The sequence below is a fragment of the Salvelinus alpinus genome, chromosome 27 (genome assembly GCF_045679555.1).
Source record: "Salvelinus alpinus chromosome 27, SLU_Salpinus.1, whole genome shotgun sequence".
NCBI classification, from domain to species: Eukaryota; Metazoa; Chordata; class Actinopteri; order Salmoniformes; family Salmonidae; genus Salvelinus; species Salvelinus alpinus.
This window is the reverse complement of record NC_092112.1, coordinates 29,792,287-29,816,173: the sequence shown is the minus strand read 5'-3', so window position 1 is coordinate 29,816,173 and position 23,887 is coordinate 29,792,287. Positions and strand designations below refer to the sequence as shown.

General features: G+C 43.9%; 1 protein-coding gene across 1 annotated transcript in view; it reads left to right on the top strand.

The window, feature by feature from the left end:
• Window positions 1-23,887, top strand: part of galnt14 (UDP-N-acetyl-alpha-D-galactosamine:polypeptide N-acetylgalactosaminyltransferase 14 (GalNAc-T14)) — a 119,571-nt gene that overhangs the window by 79,393 nt on the left and 16,291 nt on the right. Inside the window, exons 6-11 of the mRNA XM_071370188.1 lie at window positions 3,300-3,421; window positions 7,479-7,566; window positions 10,586-10,670; window positions 17,094-17,197; window positions 18,851-18,977; window positions 20,842-20,934. Of these exons, the coding sequence (XP_071226289.1) occupies window positions 3,300-3,421; window positions 7,479-7,566; window positions 10,586-10,670; window positions 17,094-17,197; window positions 18,851-18,977; window positions 20,842-20,934 (619 nt within the window). The remainder of the gene's footprint in view (window positions 1-3,299; window positions 3,422-7,478; window positions 7,567-10,585; window positions 10,671-17,093; window positions 17,198-18,850; window positions 18,978-20,841; window positions 20,935-23,887) is intronic.

Here is a 23,887-nt window from a genome sequence, read left to right as displayed (position 1 = left end):
CAAAAAAACCTGGAATACTAAAAAGCAGCGTGTGCTGATTGCTAGTTAAAACCCCTCTACGCTATCTGCCTCTGCTTCAGCACATTATACAGTCTGAGGTGAAATATATGTTGAAATCCTGAGATGTGAACTCAGACAGTAACGAGATGCAGATTGCTGTGCGGTGGATAGAGGTGCGCAAGCCCCAGCTCTCACAGGCGTTTGAAGTTCCCCTGATCGGAGGGTTCAGCAGAGAGGTAATGGAGATGAACCCCATCTCACCTCACAGGCTGACAATCTTACCTCCAAAAAACTCCAAAAGCAGCCAGTTTCACCTAATAACACCAAGGCATATGGGTAGTATCTTACAGCATCCACCTCACTTTACTGTATAACACAAGATAGGGTGCAGTTTTGATTGTTGTTGAAGTCTTCAGTATCTTGAAGTATTTCATTCTAGGCTAGTGCAAAAGACTGTTGTAGCTGTCACAATGGTGATTAGTGCTCATTGTTTTTTTTCTGGTGCTTTTATGTTTATTCACTAGTTGTCATTGTATTCAGTGCAAGTATGACTGAAAGGTCTTAAACCTCCTCTTGCAAACAAACCTCAAATCTTGTGTACCTTCTTGACTTGTTCTCAGCCTGGGATAGATAAGCGTGGTTGTGACTTGCTGCCAATGGCAACGACTAGTCGGAAAATACTTTACAATTTACATGCATTTAAAACATTAGCATAGACATCACAGACTTTTAAATATCTGTCTGTGTATATATACAGTACCAGTCAAAAGTTTGGACACACCTACTCATTCCAGGGTTTTCTTTATTTTTATTATTTTTTACATTGTAGAATAATAGTGAAGACATCAAAATTATGAAATAACACATATGGAATCATGTAGTAACCAAAAAAGTGTTAAACAAATCAAAATACACAAAAGAGTGTGCAAAGCTGTCATCAAGGCAAAGCGTGGCTATTATTTTACAATGTAGAAAATAGTAAAAATAAAGAAAAACCCTGGAATGAGTAGGTGTTCTAAAACATTTGACTGGTAGTGTGTATTTTATATTTGAGATTCTTCAAAGTAGCCTCCCTTTGCCTTGATGACAGCTTTGCACACTCTTGGCATTCTCTCAACCAGCTTCACCTGGAATGCTTTTCCAACAGTCTTGAAGGAGTTCCCACATATGCTGAGCACTTATTGGCTGCTTTTACTTCACTCTGCGGTCCAACTCATCCCAAAGCATCTCAATTGGGTTGAGGACAGATGATTGTGGAGGCGAGGTCATCTGATTCAGCTCTCCATCACTCTCCTTCTTGGTCAAATATATGCATATATATATTTTATTTAAAGTATTTTTTACTTAAGTACTTTACACTACTTGGTACTGGTACTCCTCGTATATGGCCTCGTTATTGTTTTTGTGGGCCAGCTGCAGCTTTTTTAGGTCCTTTGCAGGACTTGATCATATCACCGGGTAATAGTCAAGATTAGATAAAACTAGAGCCTGCAGGACTTGCTTAGTCCAACTGTGTTGTTAAAAATTCTGAGCATCTCCCCCCATATTTACAACAATTGAATCAATATGCCTTGACCATGACAATTTATAGTGTAAGGGGACACAAAAAAGTTTAGTTTCCTCCAATTGCTCACAGCCACATGCACTACCAGATTTAGCTGAGGTCTAGAACTTAGGGAATGATTTTTACTAAATTCAGCGCTTTTAGTTTTACATATGTTCAGGACCAGGTTATTACTAGGTTATTACCCATTCCAACACTGACTGCAACGCTTTGTTTAGGGTTGCAGTGATTGGGGGGTTTTGGGGATGGATGTAGGGGTGAGAAGGGTGCGGACGAGGAGGATGTGCTGAGGGGGGCGAGGTGATTACTCAGCAGGTTGGCCGTCGTAACGATGGATAGTCCTCCAGGCCGTTTTGCGCGTGCAGTGGTGAGGATTTTTAGAGTTCTGCAATCACAGGTCTGGCTGCCAGGTCCTGCTATGTCTTGCCGTCATTTTGTTTCAGACCCTGGGACTGATAGGCTTTTGCTGGCAAGTTATAAACATGCCAGTCTCTTATGCACTCAGCAGTCAGATCTGACTTTTAACGATGGAGCACATTTTAATGGAATGGGATGATGATTTGAAATCAATAGCCTTGAAATAGCTGTTCTTGTGTACGTTGTAGTGGTGAGACAGGTGTGTGAGGCATTGTGTGTAATTAGATTCCTGCTCTGCTCATGAAAAGCAGAGAACTCTAATCTCAAGACGACAACTTCCAAGATTCCATCTAAAAAACGAAGAAATTACTCTCTGACAATACCTAATCAAGTGTAAAAATCATTACAACCACAATTAGATTGTAACAAATGGTATCGTTAGGCTGTTGTTAGGCAGTCCTCTGTTTATTCCTGGAGCCGGAGGTTTCATTACCCAGCCTCAGTGTTCCATTACAGTGTTGATGAACTTGTGTGTGTATAGGGGCCCGGGTGTAGTTAACAGTCCCCGGGGCCTCAACTCACACTCTAAATTGTAAATGGTTTGAGGCATTTAGACTTGATTGTCTTTTTAATGCTACAAACAGCAGAAGCTGTCATGCCATGTCGTCTCTATCAAGCTTTAGTAGTAAATTCTCTCTATCTCTCTATCTCTCTATCTCTCTATCTCTCTTTCTCTCTTTCTCTGGCAGCTACACAGTCAGCCTTCAACTAGCAACTGTTGAGGGGGGAGGGTGAGCTCACCCATCCAGAAAATAAAGCGTTATTGAGGATGAAATGGGATTTTTAATTGGCTGGAGTCGCGGCGCAGTGCGAAACTTACAGAGTCCTACAATTTCATACAATGACATTCTGTCCTATGTCAGAGACTATTGATTTCGCTATTTAGCCGGAAAGAATGTCCTTCAATCATTGAGACCTCTTAACAGTGTGATGTCCCATTCAGACCATCATGTCTAAGGGCTGTAATTGCGTCATTGCCCCATAAACAGACACAAATGGCCTTTTTAAGACCTCCCTTGTCTCCACGCATGAGGTGGACAATAAAGGGACATTGTGTTCAGAGTATTTGAGAGTATATTTCAGCAACATCATCTAGAGATCAGATAGTATTGGTGTTTGGGTTTAGATACAGTGGTTGGGTTTGGAGACAGACAGACAGACCGACAGACACAGACAGACAGACAGACAGACAGACAGACAGACAGACAGACAGACAGACAGACAGACAGACAGACAGACAGACAGACAGACAGACACAGCAGTAGTTAGGGATGAGAATGACCTTTGACCCCTCTGTCTCTGATCTCTCTCTCTTCAGGTCTGATCCGCTCCAGGGTACGTGGGGCGGATGCAGCGAAGGCCGGGGTCCTGACCTTCCTGGACAGTCACTGTGAGGTCAACAAGGACTGGCTGCCCCCACTGCTCCGGAGGATCAAGGAGGTACAGTAACAGTACAGGCACTGACACCTCCTACATCTACAGTAACAGTACAGGCACTGACACCTCCTACATCTACAGTAACAGTACAGGCACTGACACCTCCTACATCTACAGTAACAGTACAGGCACTGACACCTCCTACATCTACAGTAACAGTACAGGCACTGACACCTCCTACATCTACAGTAACAGTACAGGCACTGACACCTCCTACATCTACAGTAACAGTACAGGCACTGACACCTCCTACATCTACAGTAACAGTACAGGCACTGACACACTCCTACATCTACAGTAACAGTACAGGCACTGACACACTCCTACATCTACAGTAACAGTACAGGCACTGACACACTCCTACATCTACAGTAACAGTACAGGCACTGACACACTCCTACATCTACAGTAACAGTACAGGCACTGACACCTCCTACATCTACAGTAACAGTACAGGCACTGACACACTCCTACATCTACAGTAACAGTACAGGCACTGACACCTCCTACATCTACAGTAACAGTACAGGCACTGACACCTCCTACATCTACAGTAACAGCACAGGCACTGACACACTCTTACATCTACAGTAACAGTACAGGCACTGACACCTCCTACATCTACAGTAACAGTACAGGCACTGACACCTCCTACATCTACAGTAACAGTACAGGCACTGACACCTCCTACATCTACAGTAACAGTACAGGCACTGACACCTCCTACATCTACAGTAACAGTACAGGCACTGACACCTCCTACATCTACAGTAACAGTACAGGCACTGACACCTCCTACATCTACAGTAACAGTACAGGCACTGACACCTCCTACATCTACAGTAACAGTACAGGCACTGACACCTTCTACATCTACAGTAACAGTACAGGCACTGACACACTCCTACATCTACAGTAACAGTACAGGCACTGACACCTCCTACATCTACAGTAACAGTACAGGCACTGACACCTCCTACATCTACAGTAACAGTACAGGCACTGACACACTCCTACATCTACAGTAACAGTACAGGCACTGACACCTCCTACATCTACAGTAACAGTACAGGCACTGACACACTCCTACATCTACAGTAACAGTACAGGCACTGACACCTCCTACATCTACAGTAACAGTACAGGCACTGACACCTTCTACATCTACAGTAACAGTACAGGCACTGACACACTCCTACATCTACAGTAACAGTACAGGCACTGACACCTCCTACATCTACAGTAACAGTACAGGCACTGACACCTTCTACATCTACAGTAACAGTACAGACACTGACACACTCCTACATCTACAGTAACAGTACAGGCACTGACACACTCCTACATCTACAGTAACAGTACAGGCACTGACACCTCCTACATCTACAGTAACAGTACAGGCACTGACACACTCCTACATCTACAGTAACAGTACAGGCACTGACACCTCCTACATCTACAGTAACAGTACAGGCACTGACACCTTCTACATCTACAGTAACAGTACAGGCACTGACACACTCCTACATCTACAGTAACAGTACAGGCACTGACACCTCCTACATCTACAGTAACAGTACAGGCACTGACACACTCCTACATCTACAGTAACAGTACAGGCACTGACACACTCCTACATCTACAGTAACAGTACAGGCACTGACACCTCCTACATCTACAGTAACAGTACAGGCACTGACACACTCCTACATCTACAGTAACAGTACTGTACAGTACAGGCAGTGACACACACCTCCAACATCTACTCTGCACCTTCTGATACATCTCCCAGAATAGAAAGAAAATCCACCCCATTCTCGTATACTCATTTGATATTATTTTTCCTAGACAGAATAAAGCTACTTGCAAACTTCAGAGAAAATAAGTCCCACCTTAAAATGCAGGTTGATGTTTATTGTCATGAGTCTTGTCATGGAGACAGAACTAAGCGATTTCCCCTTAGATAGGCCATCTGCAAAGTCAAAATTGAGTATATTGTAAAAATTCAGTTAGGCATTAGGGTTACTAGGGTTACTTTGTGACTGTGCCAGTTAGGGACCACTCTGCAGAACTTCCTCAAGAACAAGATTCATGACGAAAAATGAACTCTAATGCGTATTTGTTCTTACAACATATTTCTATCAGGTGACTTAACTGTCCGCTTTTTTGTGAACTTCAGTCAACAGAACCCCCCACCCTACTCTCGGACTCCTACACATAATCTCTCTTTTTGATACAGTATATGTCTTTATCTCCAGGAATGAATGAAAAACTCCCTCCTAGCTTGTGTGTAACTGTAGCATTGTGAACTGTCTCATGGAGCACCACCCCTCCAGCAGCTCTCAGAGCTCTCAGTGTGTTGTGACAGGGGAGAAAATGGCAGTTTACCTTCTGCTGTTCCTCTGATTGCCCCTAATCTGGAAGAAGTGCCTCCCTCAATTTACACCAACAGCACTCTTCCTCACCCCCAGGCTAAGACAGAGGGTTGACTCACCCCCCCCCCCCCCCTCTCTCAAAAGCTCTTATGTGGACATGCTGCTCTCTAAACATTGATAGACGTCTATGGTAACTGGCTAATGCTGGGGGGCTTACATGTTATATTCAATTATATACTAACCTTCATGCATGTCTGATTTCAAAGTGCTGTCTGCATCTTAATTCCCTGGTACGGCTGCCGATGTCTGGCATGAAGTTCTCAACAACGTCCCATCATTATTTTGGATTTGGCGCTGCGAGGCATAGCATAATGTTTTGTAATATATGTACTAATACAGGAAGCTCTTGTCTACAAACAATCAATATATTAAAATAAACAGAATTGATTTTGTTCTGAGGGAGTCATCCATCACTATCCACATATATACATATCTATTTCTAAATGTATTACTTATTGATTTATGTAAATGCAGACACAAAGACGCATGTATAACATTCATGACACACCACGCCGCTGTAAAGGGGCGTTCCTCTCAGAGCTGCGTAATGTCTGAGAACAGAAGATAATTTGCAATTGATATGGTTGAAAGGGATGGAAAACTCAGTAGTCTCATGGGAAATGGAAAACGTACCCGAGCAGTCTTGTGAAGCATGGGTGCTGGTCAATCACCTTGGCAGAGAGAAAATATAAGAGGGAGAGGAGGGGAATAGAGGGATGAGAGAAAGTGAATGTCTGAAGAAGAGCAGATGAGCGTGTGCGAATCAAATGTCAGATAATGTGGTCAGACCGCCCAGGATGCTGCCTGTCACTCTGTGTGTGTGTGTGTGTGTGTGTGTGTGTGTGTGTGTGTGTGTGTGTGTGTGTGTGTGTGTGTGTGTGTGTGTGTGTGTGTGTGTGTGTGTGTGTGTGTGTGTGTGTGTGTGTGTGTGTGTGTGTGTGTGTGTGTGTGTGTGTGTGTGTGTGTGTGTGTGTGTGTGTGTGTGTGTGTGTGTGTGTGTGTGTGTGTGTGTGTGTGCGTGCGTATGTGTCAGCTCCTAAAGATGACTCTGTCATGGGCTTTGACTGAGACTTAGTGTGTGTGTGTCTGTGAGTTCTGACTGGTGTGTGCATGGCAGGCATGGGTGTGTGAGCAGACTATTTCAAGACATGACTTTCACACACACCGCCTGTTAACCTCCTATTCACTCTGTCTGATCTGATCAGACACTGATCGATGTACCTTCCTTTAGCTGGAAGGAGGAAAGACAAGACAATGACCCCAAGCCATTATCATGTCTTTCAAGTGACCCTAACAGCAATTAATCAGCACATCCCACCAGATGTATCACATGTCCTAAAGGTGGACATTTTCCCCGGTTATTTCCTTGACTTCAGGACTACTAGGCTATGACTACTGAATGAGCACCAGAGCATTAACTGAAACATCATCCACACTACTGGGCGACCTACTGTATGAACATAATGTATGTTTAATCAGTGCCCTGCAGCACATCAATGCCTCCCATTACTCCCATACCTTTTTCATTAACTTCAGCTTCTGAACTGTAAATAGGGAATCGTGCCATTGGCTCTTACTGTGAGTTTTGAACATCTCTGACCCCCGTCTCTCTCTCGTCTCACCAGGACCCGACCTGTGTGGTGAGCCCAGTGATCGACATCATCAACATGGATACCTTCGCCTACGTAGCAGCCTCCTCTGACCTCCGTGGAGGTATGGAGCGACAGGGACTTGACCTTCCCGTCCTAATCGCTATCGCCACACTCATGTCCCTCTCTCTCTCTCTGTATCTGTCCAGCTCTCTGTCCAACCCTCCCTTTCTCCATCCCTCTTTTCATCCCTTATCCCTGACCCCATCCCTTCCTTCTTTCCCTTTCCTCCCCCAGGCTACTAGGTCTCCATTAACTGGATAGTAGAGGCTACACACACACACACACACACACACACACACACACACACACACACACACACACACACACACACACACACACACACACACCCAGATGAACAGCTCCAATCAGTGTTCCCAGAGAACTGGATACGACAGCCAATGGGGATAATAGTCCAAGGCCTTCTCAGATTGGACGTTTTAATTATTGATGTAGCCATCTCTCATAACATGAAAAATATGTGGTGTCAATAGAGGCGTATGGATCCACTGAGAGCCAGCCCTGCCTGCCTGCAGACTGCTGCGCCAGCACTCCTGGGTCTGCTCCAAATCAGACCCTCTCTCTCTCCCATGCGCACACACACACACACACACACACACACACACACACACACACACACACACACACACACACACACACACACACACAATCACGACCCAGGATAAGACCCAGATGCAGACACAGGAGGCGGATAGTTTGATTCTAAGATAATTTATTATAACACAGGGGGCAGGCAAAGGGCAGGTCGAGGGCAGGCAGACGTTGGTAAACCAGGTCAGAGTCAAGCAGGTACAGGATGGCAGGCAGGCTCAGAGTCAGGGCAGGCAGAAAGGTCAGAACCGGGAAGAATAGAAACAAAAACTTGAGAACAAAAAAAAACGGGAAACACGCTGGTACGACCTGACAATACAAGATGAACTGGCAACAGACACATAGAAAATGCAGGTATAAATACACAGGGGATAATGGGGGAAAAACATGAGACACCTGGTGGGGGTGGAGACGAGCACAAGACAGGTGAAACAGATCAGGGTGTGACACACACACATACTGAGACACATACACAGACACACTAAGCCGTGCACACGCACACACATGTTCACGTACACAAACAGACACTCATCCACGTACTTTATTAACTTCTCTAGGATAGGGGGCAGCATTTTCACGTTTGGATGAAAAGCATACCCAAATTCAACTGCCAGCTATTCTTCCCCAGAAGATAAGATATGCATATTATTAGTAGATTTGGATAGAAAACACTCTGAAGTTTATAAAACTGTTTGAATCATGTCTGTGAGTATAACAGAACTTATTTAGCAGGCAAAACCCCGAGGACAAACCGTTCAGATTTTTTTTGTTTTGAGGTCACTCTCTTTTCAATGAGTTTTCATTGGGAATCCAGATTTCTAATTGACCTTCTTGCAGTTCCTACCGCTTCCACTGGATGTCAACAGTCTTTAGAAATTGGTTGAGGTTTTTTCCTTTGTGTAATGAAGAAGTACGGCCATCTTGAACGAGGGTCACTTGAAGTGTACTGTTAGATAGAGGCGCGTGACCAGAAAGCTAGCTACAGTTTGTTTTAATCCTGTATTGAACACAGATCATCCCGTCTTCAATTTATCGATTATTTACGTTAAAAATACCTAAAGTTGTATTACAAAAGTAGTTTGAAATGTTTTGGCAAAGTTTACAGGTAACTTTTGAGATATTTTGTAGTCACGTTGCACAAGTTGGAACCGGTGTTTTTCTGGATCAAATGCGCCAAATAAATGGACATTTTGGATATATATTGACGGAATTAATCGAACAAAAGGACCATTTGTGATGTTTATGGGACATATTGGAGTGCTAACAACAGAAGCTCGTCAAAGGTAAGGCATGAATTATATTTTGCGTTTTGTGTCGCGCCTGCAGGGTTGAAATATGCTTCTCTCTCTTTGTTTACTCTGTTGCTATCCTCAGATAATAGCATTGTTTGCTTTCGCCGAAAAGCCTATTTGAATTCTGACATGTTGGCTGGATTCACAACAAGTGTAGCTTTAATTTGGTATCTTTCATGTGTGATTTAATGAAAGTTTGACTTTTATAGTAATTTATTTGAATTTGGCGCTCTGCGTTTTCTCTGGCTTTTGGCCAAGTGAGACAGTAGCGTCCCGCCTAAACTCAGATTTTTGGATATAAATATGAACTTTACCGAACAAAACATACATGTATTGTGTAACATGAAGTCCTATGAGTGTCATCTGATGAAGATCATCAAAGGTTAGTGATTAATTTGATCTCTGTTTCTGCTTTTTGTTACTCCTCTCTTTGGCTGGAAAAATGGCTGTTTTTCTGTGACTTGGCTCTGACCTAACATAATCGTTTGGTGTGCTTTCATGTTGGCTGGATTCACAACAAGTGTAGCTTTAATTTGGTATCTTTCATGTGTGATTTAATAAAAGTTTGATTTTTATAGTAATTTATTTGAATTTGGCGCTCTGCATTTTTACTGGCTTTTGGCCAAGTGGGACGTTAGCGTCCCACATAGCCCAGAGAAGTTTTAATAGAACAAATATTAATTGGCTCTCTCATGCATAGATTTGAAGACATCAAGGGCACTGCGTCTGTCTCAGGACAGGATGGGAAGGGCTATTTAAAAGCTCTTGTGTAAAGCCTGATAAAGGTCATTCCCAAGGTTCAGCCCAGATCAGCTATTAGCCAATGGGCTGGGGCCCATAATTAATCATTAGGGTAATTAAATAGGAGACGGTTGCAGGAATGGTGGTTGTAATTATTGACAGTGTTCTGCCAGAGATTAATAAAGCGTGTGATGAAGGAAGAGGCTGCTGCAGCGTTTTTATAATCCACCCCGCCTTTATAGTTCATAGTCCACCCTCCTTCTCACCCCCTTCCTCCCATCATCCTTTTGTTGTTAGTCGTTTGGTTCCCTTCTCTCTGACCTGCAATGCTCTCCTCCTGACCCTCCCCTGACTTACCATCTCTCTCCCGCTATTTCTCTCCCTCACCCTCCCACATTCTCAGTTCATGTTGTGATTATCTCTCTCTCTCTGCTGCAGGCTTCGACTGGAGTCTACATTTCAAGTGGGAGCAGTTGTCTGCTGAGCAGAAAGCCAGGAGAACTGACCCCACCGAACCCATTAAGTAAGTGAAGGGAGGCATGAAGATGGATATTACGGGACGGTCTGGCCTGGCTGCAGAAGAGAAGAGAGTGGAGGGACAGAGGGATAGAGGAGGGGAGTAGGGGGTGCCTGCCTGACAGCTCATCCCTCCGTTCCTAAGTCCAGTGGCTGGCAGCATGCAACCATGTTTTTCTTTTTCATCTGATGGAGCAGAGCGGAGGAACAGTGGAATGAAGTCTCCCCTTGTGTCCTTTCACTGCACTGTGATCTGAACAGTCCATCAGGGAGGAGAGAGGGAGAGGCGGACTAGGCAGCAGCAGCAGCTGGAAGAGGCAGTTAAACCAGTGATCTCTGCAGAGATAGCAGCAGCACAACTAATGAGGATGCAGCCCAGAGGAGATCAGAGAGGGGACCGGACCACAGCCAGTTAAAGCACCTTTGCATTATTTCAGTCAAAAATAGTTGATCATCTTTAATCCTCCTGGCCCCGGATGGCTCTGAATCCAGGGCAGGTCATTTTAATGCTCGGCTAGAAGGATTGATTGATCTCTCTCACACATCTCTCTCTCTCCGTTCATTTCCGGTAATAATTATTCTACAGGTACAGAGATAAACAACTTTTATATTCAAAACACTAGCACACATTTCTATAAAGGAACATATTTTCTAAGAAAATACTTGATACTGTTGTCAAAATTCAGGCAGGGTAGTAACATTATGAGTTGGAATGGTGGTAAATTGTTTAGCTAGCTAGCTACATGTCTAAACAGAAGACTCATGTCTAAACAGAAGACAGAACCATTTCACTGTACCGTTTACACCTTCTGTATCCTGTGCATGTGACAAATAAACTTTTATTTGATATAGTGTGTGTTTACCAGAGACGGTAATGTGGAGAACAACATGACCTGCACCAAAGTCAAATTAGGATATAACGTTAGGCCAACGAGTGTCTCAGTTCTAAAATTCTCTGGTAGAATGCCCTGCTTTTATTTCGTCACACTCACAACCGTAAGCTATTTTCTGTAATTAGCTCGCCATTAACTTGTAGGTCATCTTGTTGTGAGTTTCTGTTTCTGTAATAATGAATACAAATTAGCCCCAATTTAAAACATTGCCAGCTAACTTAACAAGCTAGAAACTAACCAAAACATTGTTTAGAAAGTTGCTTTTAGTTACCTGGTTTGCTAGATTGACATATACTAAATTCATTTGTAAACGGATGGGTTTATTGGTGTTAAAATACACCAGTTATGCTATTTTGGACCACCAAGCTGCTGTCTGTTTATACTTTTTCAAAATGACAACAACAAGTTTGATGTCGGACGACAATAGAATGTTTATGATGTCACAATGTCGATAGACGTAGTATAAACCAGTATTTAGTCTTGAAATCTTTGGTTGTTTAGGACATTACCGTACTCACTATGTTTAGCCTCAGATGTGAACCCTTAATGAGATGGGTGGGGCTAAAGCTTAAGAGGGTGTGAACGATGCTGAGTGGGTGTGGACAAGAAGAGCTCTCCAGTAGGTGTACCAAAACATTCAAGGGCCATTTTCAAGTTACAAGTTTATCAACTTTCAAAGCAGAAGTTCTTTCCCATTGTTCCTCCACTGTAGTGTTTCTAGCTCTGAGTCTCTACTTTTATCCAAAAAAAATCGAGCCGGTCGGTCACACGTGTTTCCGTCATGAATATTCACTGTGCCGTGCGGGGATTGAGAGCCTTGGCTCCTGCCAGTGAGCGCTGGTGAGAGTGTCAGAGACGCTGGGCTGTGGGCTGCCATCTTCCCTCCACTTGAGAAATGAGTAAGATGGTGAGCCTCTCCACTTGCGTCCCTCAGCCCTGCTCAGGGCAATCTGTCTCTCATCTTCCCTTCCTCTTCTCTTTCTGTTTTCTTCTTTTTCCTCCCCTCGTCTAGTTTCCTCTTCATACTTTACTCAGCTCTCTGTTTGTACTTCCATCTTTCATTCCTCTCTTTTTTGATGAATTTATTCATACTATTTCATCCTTCCACAAGATATAGTCCTGACACAAATCTAGGGTTGCTAGACCCAGTCGTTCGTTCTAAATGTTGCATTGCCATACTGGCTGGCAGCGTTCTTGTCCCTTGCTTACTAGCTAGCCAACTACGGCTAACTTACAGTCACATCAAAATGCAGCCAGAATAACACCAAAGTAGCTGCATTTGCGTTTGTTTTCTAGTGACTTTTATTTGGATACATCCATAACAATGAGCCAATGAGGCGCGATTTTGCCTGGCATAGAAAATGTGCTCTCTCGTCAGGTCACTATTTTTCAGAGGAGCTAGCCAACAACACAGCTACAGTAACACAACCATTTCAAACTGAAGCTAGAAAGACTGCAAATTAGCTGTGTTCCATTTGACCTTTTTTCAATTGACATTTCTTTGTATATATCAATAAAAATTATGCCAGCTGATTCATGATTTTGACTGGCTGAGAAAAGCTGCCTGCCAGTCTGTCTCATCCCGACTCCCGACATGTTCATTACTATGGGACAGCAGGAGATTATATATTGAAACAATGTTGCAAATATCAGAGAGACAGGCGGTAAGGTTTATACAAATCTCCGCTGTTGAAAATGGAATGTTATTCTAAAAGAAATGTGAGATAATGTCTAGATGCTTTTTTTATAGCGGAGATCAAGTTCATAAGTTGCCTGCCTGGACTGATTAGACAGTGAATTGCACAGTCAGATGGAACAGAGTAAATAGGCATTTTAATGTCATAGATTTAGCCCGTGGCAACTTGTGGAATAGACACCGGCTGGAATGTGGTTTAAACCAATCAGCATTCAGGATTAGACCCACCCGTTGTATAATACCCTACATCCCTCCGTGCCCACCCCAGCACCCAGCCCCTCGGGGTGTTAGAGTAATGAGGCCCTCTAATAGCCCAGGCACAGACCCAGGCCTGGTGGGAAGCTGATCCCACATCACACAGCCTGGCAGCATGGGCCAAGTGCCCAGACTGGTGCAGTGTCACATGGAGTCTGCTCCTCACACTGGTAGAGATAGACACAGATAGAGACGTGTGGTTTCGGGCACACACTTTTTAGTAGAGACCTACCTACCAGGAGTGGTGGGACTGAAACTGAGAGGGTGTTGGAAGAGGCGGTGAGCTAAAGAGGCACAGATGGTTGGAGCATGGTGTGTGTGTGTGTGTGTGTGTGTGTGTGTGTGTGTGTGTGTGTGTGTGTGTGTGTGTGTGTGTGTGTGTGTGTGTGTGTGTGTGTGTGTGTGTGTGTGCACAGTGTTCGAGAGAAGGTCAATGGAGACAGATTGTGCATTGCCAATCACTCTTCTTCATTGCATCCACCCAATAATACACATCACTTAAAGAACACTACAAACTAGACTCCGTAGGGCATGTTGAGTCACAAATGTGTCATTATCCACCCATCTTCCATCTCTTACTAGCCTGTTGCTCTCCTGTCGCTGCCGGCACATCATCACCCAGTCATTCAATCCCATCATCATCATCTGTTTGTCATAGGCATGTCATTTTCTGTCATTTCTTCTCTCCAGTGGGAGGGGGTGTCTATTTATGAACAGTGTCTGAAAATGGAAGCAGCAGCAGTAGTTAATGGCAGAAACCAATAACTAGGGAGGATTTGGTGATGCATGTACCTCAGGGTTTTACAGCATTGTCAAATTAGGTGTTCCTCTTGTAATACTTCCTTCAGGTCTGGCAGATACTGTACTTATGTTGCAGCAGGGGAAATATACAACAAAGGATGTCTCTTTCTGGAAAATAGAGAAGCATCAAGTTCTCTATTTTATTGTGTGTCTGTGCTGAACTTTCTCAGGTAGCCTAGTGGTTAGAGCGACGGGCCAGTAACCGAAAGGTTGCTAGATCGAATCCCCGAGCTGACAAGGTAAATATCTGTCATTCTGCCCCTGAACACACCGTTCCTAGGCCGTCATTGTAAATAAGAATTTGTTCTTAACTGACTTGCCTAGTTAAATAAAGGTTAAATATAAAAATGGCTTTCCCAAGGCCTCCTCATAAGCTGTTTCTAACTTTATGCTGATATATAGTTAGCTGAATCAATAAATCATGAATCTTTATGTTTACTACCAGAAATAGTAATGTCCTGATGCAAGACTTTAAATGAAGGAGGAAAACATGCAGCCTAAATCGGTTTTCAGGGTGCAGCCAAGGTTTTCGCTGGCGAGGGCTGTATTTTGTCAGATGTCAATGTATCTATTTAGGTGCTAACTTTTTTGACGTAGCCTCGAGTGCACTCTGGAGACATTATAAATTACCAGAGAAGGTAGTATTGCCTCAAGAATATTGGTCAAACTACACTGAACAAAAATATGAACGCAACATGTAAAGTGTTGGTCCCATGTTTCATGAGCTGAAATAAAAGATCCCAGAATTGTTTCATACGCACAAAATACAATTTCTCGTACATTTTGTGCACAAATTTGTTTACATTCCTGTTAGTGAGGATTTCTCCTTTGTCAAGATAATTCATCCACCTGACAGGTGTGGCATATCAACAGGCTGATTAAACAGCATGATCATTACTGTACATAGGTGCAGTTTTGTATATGGGGACATCAAAACAGATGTCTCAAGTTTTGAGGGAGCGGGCAATTGACATGCTGACTGCAGGAATGTCCACCAGAACTATTGCCAGATTATTGAATGTTAATTTCTCTACCATAAGCCACCTCCACCTTCATTTGAGAGAATTTGGCAGTACGTATAACAGGCCTCACAATCGCAGACCACGTGTAACCACGCCAGCCCAGGACCTCCACATCCGGCTTCTTCACCTGCGGCATTGTCTGAGACCAGAGAATTTCTGCACAAACTGTCAGAAACCTTCTCAGGGAAGCTCATCTGCGTGCTCGTCATCCTCACCAGGGTCTTGACCTGACTGCAGTTTGGCGTCGTAACTGACTTCAGAGGGCAAATGCTCACTTTCAATGGCCACTGGCACTCTGGAAAAGCGTACTCCACACGGATGAATCCCGGTTTCAATTGTACTGGGCAGATGGCAGACAGTGTGTATGGCGTCGTGTGAGTGAGCAGTTTGCTGATGTCAACGTTGTAAACAGAGGGCCCCATGGTGGTGGTGGGGTTATGGTATGGGCAGGCATAAGCTATGGACAACGAACACAATTGCATTTAATCAATGGCAATTTGAATGCAGAGATACCGTGACGAGATCCTGAGGCCCATTGTCGTGCCCTTCATCCGCCGCCATGACCTCATGTTTCAGCATGATAATGCACGGCCCCATGTCTCAAGGATCTGTACACAATTCCTGGAAGCTGAAAATGTCCCAGTTCTTCCATGGCCTGCATACTCACCAGACATGCCACCCATTAAGCATGTTTGGGATGCTCTTGATTGACATGTATGACAGCGTGTTCCAGTTCCTGCCAGTATCCAGCAACTTCGCACAGCCATTGAAGAGGAGAGGGACAACATTCCACAGGCCACAATCAACAGCCTGATCAACTCTACGCTGCATTAGGCAAATGGTGGTCATACCAGATACTGACTGGTTTTCTGATCCACGCCCCTACCTTTTTTTAAGGCATCTGTGACCAACAGATATTCCCAGTCATGTGAAATCCATAGATTAGAGCCTCATTTATTTATTTCAATGGATTTATTTCCTTATATGAACTGTATCTTTGAAATTGTTGCATGTTGCGTTTCTATTTTTGTTCAGTGTAAATTACTCAGGTTCTTCAGACAGAGACAGGGAATGAGAAACCGCTGTGAGAAAATGAATGTGGAGAATATGTTGTTGACGCCAGAGAGCATCACAGCGTGTCTATTCTAGAAACAAGACGATGCTCCTCGTCTTTCAAAATGAAAGAATCAAAAATCTTTTAAAATGGCTTGCCTTGAAGTCAGAAACATGAGAGCTCTCTCTCTCTACCCCTCTCTCTCCCTCCCCTTTCTCTCTCAGCTCTCTCTCCCTCTGCATTGTCTGGTCGTGTGCTGTAAGTGTATTGTGTTAGATAGGCCCCAGTTGGCACACCGTGGAGGGCCTGGGTGCAGCTTCCGCCTGATAATGAGAAGGTATCCTCTTAAACTCTGCTTGTCAGCCAGTCCAGCCCGGGTTTGTCCGCCGGCTGGCTCCTGTATCACTCAATCAATTTACATTTTACTCAGCGGCTCACACACACTCACTGAGACTCGCCGTGCCGGGCCAGCATCATTTTTCACATCAACAAGACTCAACTGTGTGGAGATGGATAGGATTTAGATAGGTTGGACTCTTCTACCAGCCATCTGGATTTATAATAATGTGTTCTTAGTATCTACAAAAACATCACCAAACTACCTCATGTCTGTCTGACATTTTGGTGGGAGAAGCCATCATATCCTATTTGGTCAATATTTCATAAAATAATATTCCCTGAATACTCTCTCTCTCTCTCGCTTTCTCAGGACTCCCATCATTGCCGGAGGGCTGTTTGTGATTGACAAGTCGTGGTTCAACCACCTGGGGAAGTATGACACAGCCATGGACATCTGGGGTGGGGAGAACTTTGGTGAGTGAGTCAGCTGACTGGGCTGGAGCTGGCCTGGGCTGTAGCTGGGGGGATTAGGCTGCCTGAGAGCACCTGAATGGCAGCAGCGTGACAGTCTGTCAGCACTTATAGCCTGCCTCTATAGCTGACACCAGTCCTTCTGTCTGCTCAAGGGCGTTGCCGTCATGAGAACTTTCCTTACTGAAGTGGGACAGTTGATGTATTGTGTTGGAAGTTTTTGAGGGATACTCTGGGTTTGTAATGGTTATTTTACCACAGTCCCAAATCCCCAAAATCCTAAAGTGATCATTTTTCAAATCAATCAAATCCACTCCATATGGACTTGTAACACTTACTGTTTAGTTGAATATAAAGTGTCAATGGTCAAGAAGACACAAATATTAAGCAGAATTTCTATGACCAATCAGTGTCCAGCATAACACCACACCACTGTCAAATAAGCTAGAGAGAGTGTAAACATTTCAGCTATTCCAGTCATAGCCAGAACCCTGCAGCAATAGGTAGCATTAGTAGTTCTCTTCCCTGCTTCATGTTTGCTCCTGTCAGGTACATCTGCAGGCGAGTTGTGCACAGCAGCCCGAGCTAACCGTGGTAGTGGTGTCGATGATTCATAATGTGTTCCAGATTCTAAAAAGGCCAGGAGGCTGACGAGTACTCTCCCATGTATCTCTGGCAGAAGGATGCTGGGGTTCATATTAGACAGACAGGTCCCACTGTCTGTACTGCTGCTGAGGCTTCAGATCATTAGAGAACAAAGCAGAGACAGGGGTACAGTAAGACTTGAATAGGATGCTCTCTCTCTCACACTTTCTCTTTATCTCTCTCCCCAGTCTTTTTTATTTTCTCTCTCTCTCTTCATCTCTCTTTCACATCTCACATCTCTTTTTCTCTTTTGCGCTTTCTCTCCGAGATGGAAAATATTCCCTACGCTGCTCCCTTTGACACTTTGAAATGCAGAAAAAGCTCATAGGCTTGTTGGGAAAGTGTTGAAGATGTTACTCTGAAAAAGAAAAACACAGCATATACAATGATAATGAGGCTATGAAACTTCAACTCTGTTGGGTTTGAAAGACAGGTGTGTAGCAACAGCCGGATGTCTATAGGCTAGTGTATTAGTCTGGGCTAAATTAGACCAGGCAATGGAAGGACTTCATTTACATTCTTGTGGCCTCTTTAAGTGAGAATTGGACATGGCAGATTTAAACAAGAGATATGAGGCAGCAAGCATGTTATCTAATATTCAAGGCATCAGAGCCCCATATACAGATGCTGATGCTGATAATGATGATGAGTAATGTGTATGGATTGTATTGGGATGAGAAATAGTATAACGTCTTAACAGGAGTATAGCTTCATTTGGTTTCACTTGTAGATGATCAAGACATTGTATGCGAAACTTTGTGTGTTAGAATTGAACCTCTCCTATCCCCTGTAACCATTCTCCATCTTACAGTATATGAACGCTCTGTCCTTAGGACTCTGTTGTCCCACTGCACCTCCTCTCACCCATAACTCATACAGTCTACAAGCACTGAACATACAATACAGTGCTGCTCTCTGTGTGTCAGGACAGCCCCCTGAGTAATTCCATGGGACAATGATAACTAATGGTAGCTGTGTGTTGTGTTGTGTTGTGTGTGTGAAACCCTATAGAGATCTCGTTCCGGGTGTGGATGTGTGGAGGGAGCCTAGAGATTATCCCCTGCAGCAGGGTCGGCCACGTCTTCCGCAAGAAACACCCCTACATCTTCCCTGAGGGCAACGCCAACACCTACATCAAGTAAGACTTGACTCCATTTGTACTGTATCCTATCTCACAGCCTGCTCCAAAATACAAAGGCACCCAACACCTACATCAAGTGAGACCTATATCTTACTGTATCTATCCGTATGCTCCAAAATAACAAAGCAACCCATGGCAACCAAAATAGGTACTGCAATGTACCACTCGATATATACTGTATGAGTTATTTAGCTGTATTCAACATTGTTTACGTGAGAGCCATGACTATTACAATTGGCCTATCTGCCTGCTCCAAGATAAAAAGGCAGCCTACAACAACCAAAATAAGTGCTGCACTGTACCACTCGATATGTACTGTATGAGTTGTTGAGCTGTAGGCCGGTATTCGTGCATTGCAACCCAATAGTGGGATAAGATTTGCAGCGAACGTGGAAAATACAAATTGAAGACATTGCTGTAGTTTTCTCTAAAGCTTTGCCAAACATTGTCTTTTGAATGCATTATGCTAAGCTCTATTATCTTCTGTACTTTAGCGTAGTTTGGCTCTCTTTCCATATTGGAGATTAGAATCATGTTCTTGCTGTGTTTGGCAGGGCTTTAGTTAGCTGATCGTACGAGTGCACACAATTTCTGTTATTCTTTCTGAAAAGTTTTGTCTACATATAATGTCATTCTTTATCAAATGTTCAACTTTGGCATGAATCAGAAATGCTGCCCTTGGTTAACAATGCAATTATCGATAGAATCGGGTTTCTTAATTTGTATTTCTCATTTGCATTTAGCCTTCAGGAAAGTCACGGCATGGACTGAATATGTAAAGTGAACAACGCACTATTTGATTTGATTACAGAGCCGTTTTCAGAAAATGTGTTGTGCGAAAATCACCCCTTGACTTGGCTGCCTCTCCTTTGACTGACTGGCAGTGTGCGTTCCCTCTTTACTTACAACACAAAACACATTAGGCCCCCCAATGAATAATTAATGAATCCTGTCAACAAAATTTGTATGTGTAGCATAGTTCAGCCAAGTTAATGAATAATTACTCCAAGTATGATGTTTGATTTCATGTCCTGAAAAGAAAGCCAGGCTTCTAATGGCAGCTGGTGGCTCAGCATGCTCTCTGATAATTATATGTAATTTATTCACCTGCACTCTCCGTGCTCCGCTCTCTGCACAATATCACTGTAATTTGTGTTACAAGCTGCTACACCCTTTTCTGTCCCAAAATCTTCTGCTGCTGCTCAGAAGCCAGGCTGTGTCGCAATAGTGTTGAGTATGCTTCCTTCTGAGACCGTGTAAGGTGGAAAGGAGCGATGTGAGTTGTGACAGTAGGGCTGTCTTATTCCTGCCTGTGAGGGACAAGTGGATAGCATAGGATAGGGGTGTAGACTAGCTTAATTAACTGAACAGGACAGTGTGGAACGCTAGAGATGCACTGAAATGTACGTGTAATTGTGTCTTCACCCCAAATCCAAAGTTTGCCAGAGGCTTTCAAATGTCAAAAGAGGTGTATGAAAGTGGAGTAAATGATCCCTTTAACGTCTTAATCAAGATACATACATATCTATCGGGAGGAGGGCCACAGTATGCAGCAGCAGTGTCAGAGGAATCACATGAGTAGAATGTTTAAAAGTGTGAGCTAGACATACATAGAATATGATATGTACATTTGACTCTCAGAACATGTATTATTTTTCTGCTTTCTTCCAGCAAACGAGATGATTCATTTTCTTGGAATGTGTTTGAGACCAGTATGTGAGGGCAGGCTTGGCTTATGGTTATTTTGGTCACATACGTGCTAGGTGTTTTCACACTATCAGTCTGGCCCACACTGAGATGAAGTGTTTTAATGTAAAACGCCTACCGACTCCTACTGTGTGCTGTACTGGCTGTGTTGCAGGAACACCAGACGGACGGCGGAGGTGTGGATGGACGAGTTCAAGCTCTTCTACTACTCTGCTCGCCCTGCAGCACGGGGCAAGTCCTACGGAGAGTGAGTGAAACACCACCATACATTTCTACACACCATATACACTGCTCAAAAAAATAAAGGGAACACTTAAACAACACAATGTAACTCCAAGTCAATCACACTTCTGTGAAATCAAACTGTCCACTTAGGAAGCAACACTGATTGACAATAAATTTCACATGCTGTTGTGCAAATGGAATAGACAACAGGTGGAAATTAGAGGCAATTAGCAAGACACCCCCAATAAAGGAGTGGTTCTGCAGGTGGTGACCACAGACCACTTCTCAGTTCCTATGCTTCCTGGCTGATGTTTTGGTCACTTTTGAATGCTGCCGGTGCTTTCACTCTAGTGGTAGCATGAGACGGAGTCTACAACCCACACAAGTGGCTCAGGTAGTGCAGCTCATCCAGGATGGCACATCAATGCGAGCTGTGGCAAGAAGGTTTGCTGTGTCTGTCAGCGTAGTGTCCAGAGCATGGAGGCGCTACCAGGAGACAGGCCAGTACATCAGGAGACGTGGAGGAGGCCGTAGGAGGGCAACAACCCAGCAGCAGGACCGCTACCTCCGCCTTTGTGCAAGGAGGAGCACTGCCAGAGCCCTGCAAAATGACCTCCAGCAGGCCACAAATGTGCATGTGTCTGCTCAAACGGTCAGAAACAGACTCCATGAGGGTGGTATGAGGGCCCGACGTCCACAGGTGGGGGTTGTGCTTACAGCCCGAGAACACCAAGATTGGCAAATTCGCCACTGGCGCCCTGTGCTCTTCACAGATGAAAGCAGGTTCACACTGAGCACATGTGACAGACGTGACAGAGTCTGGAGACGCCGTGGAGAACGTTCTGCTGCGCGCAACATCCTCCAGCATGACCGGTTTGGCGGTGGGTCAGTCATGGTGTGGGGTGGCATTTGTTTGTGGGGCCGCACAGCCCTCCATGTGCTCGCCAGAGGTAGCCTGACTGCCATTAGGTACCGAGATGAGATCCTCAGACCCCTTGTGAGACCATATGCTGGTGCGGTTGGCCCTGGGTTCCTCCTAATGCAAGACAATGCTAGACCTCATGTGGCTGGAGTGTGTCAGGAGTTCCTGCAAGAGGAAGGCATTGATGCTATGGACTGGCCCGCCCGTTCCCCAGACCTGAATCCAATTGAGCACATCTGGGATATCATGTCTCGCTCCATCCACCAACGCCACGTTGCACCACAGACTATCCAGGAGTTGGCGGATGCTTTAGTCCAGGTCTGGGAGGAGATCCCTCAGGAGACCATCCGCCACCTCTTCAGGAGCATGCCCAGGCGTTGTAGGGAGGTCGTACAGGCACGTGGAGGCCACACACACTACTGAGTCTCATTTTGACTTGTTTTAAGGACATTACATCAAAGTTGGATCAGCCTGTAGTGTGGTTTTCCACTTTAATTTTGAGTGTGACTCCAAATCCAGACCTCCATGGTTTGATAAATTTAATTTCCCTTGATAATCTTTGTGTGATTTTATTGTCAGCACATTCAACTATGTAAAGAAAAAAGTATTTAATAAGAATATTTCATTCATTCAGATCTAGGATGTGTTATTTTAGTGTTCCCTTTATTTTTTTGAGCAGTGTATTTCTACTGCTATACAGTGCCGTAAAAAGTATTTGCCCCTTTCTAATTTTCTCTACTTTTGCATATTTTTTATACTGAATGTTATCAGATCTTCAACCAAAATATAATATTAGATAAACCTGAGTGAACAAATAACACAACAATGACCAATACTTATTTCATTGATTTCATAAACAAAGTTATGCCCCTGTGTGAAAAATGAATTGCCCCCTTACACTCAATAACTGGTTGCGCCAACTTTAGCTGAAATGACTCCAACCGAACACTTCCTGTAGTTGTTGATCAGTCTCTCACATCGCTGTGGAGGAATTTTGGCCCACTCTTCCATGCAGAACTGCTATAACATTTGTGGGTTTTCAAGCAAGAACTGTTCGTTTCAAGTCCTGCCACAACATCTCAATTGGGATTAGGCCTGGACTTTGGACTTTTTAGCCATTTTCATGTAGACTTGATTGTGTGTTTTGGTCCATTGTCTTACTGCATGACCCAGCTGCGCTTCAGCTTCAGCTCACAGACAGATGGCCTGACATTCTCCTGTAGAATTCTCTGATACAGAGCATAATTCATGGTTCCTTCTATTAAGGCAAGTCATCCAGGTCCTGAGGCAGCAAAGCATCCCCAAACCATCATACTACCACCACTATGCTTGACCGTTGGTATGAGGTTCTTACTGTGGAATGCAGGGTTTGGTTTTCACCAGACATAATGGGACCCATCTCATCCAAAAAGTTGACTCAAGTTTGCCAAAAAGCACCTGAAAGCACCTGGATGAACAGAATGTTCTATGGACAGATGACTCAAAAGTAGAACTTTTTGGACGACATGGCCTAGTCTTAATCCCAGGACTTGAAACGAGGAGTTCATGCTTGAAAACCTACAAATGTCGCTGAGCTAAAGCAGTTCTGCATGCAAGAGTGTGCCAACAATTCCTCCACAGCGATGGGAGAGACTGATCAACCACTACAGGAAGCGTTTGGTTGCGGTCATTGAAGCTAAAGTTGGCGCAACCAGTTATTAAGTGTAAGGGGGCAATTACTTTTTCACACAGGGGGTATTGGGTGTTGCTTAACTTTGTCAATTAAATAAATAAAATAATTTGTAATCTCAGGTTCCCTTTATCTAATATTAGGTCTTGGTTGAAGATCTGATTCAACATTCAGCATCAAAAATATGCACAAATAGAGAAAAGCAGGGCTGATAAAGAGACAGATTAGAGAATACAAACTCATATTGCACCTAGAATAGCATGAATAACCTGGATAGACGGTTCAGTTCAAACCATATATTTAAAAGTGTTTTTGGTCTCCCTGCATTACATATTGCACCAAGGGTTTCCACATGGTTCACCATAAGGTGTGTGTGTGCCTCCC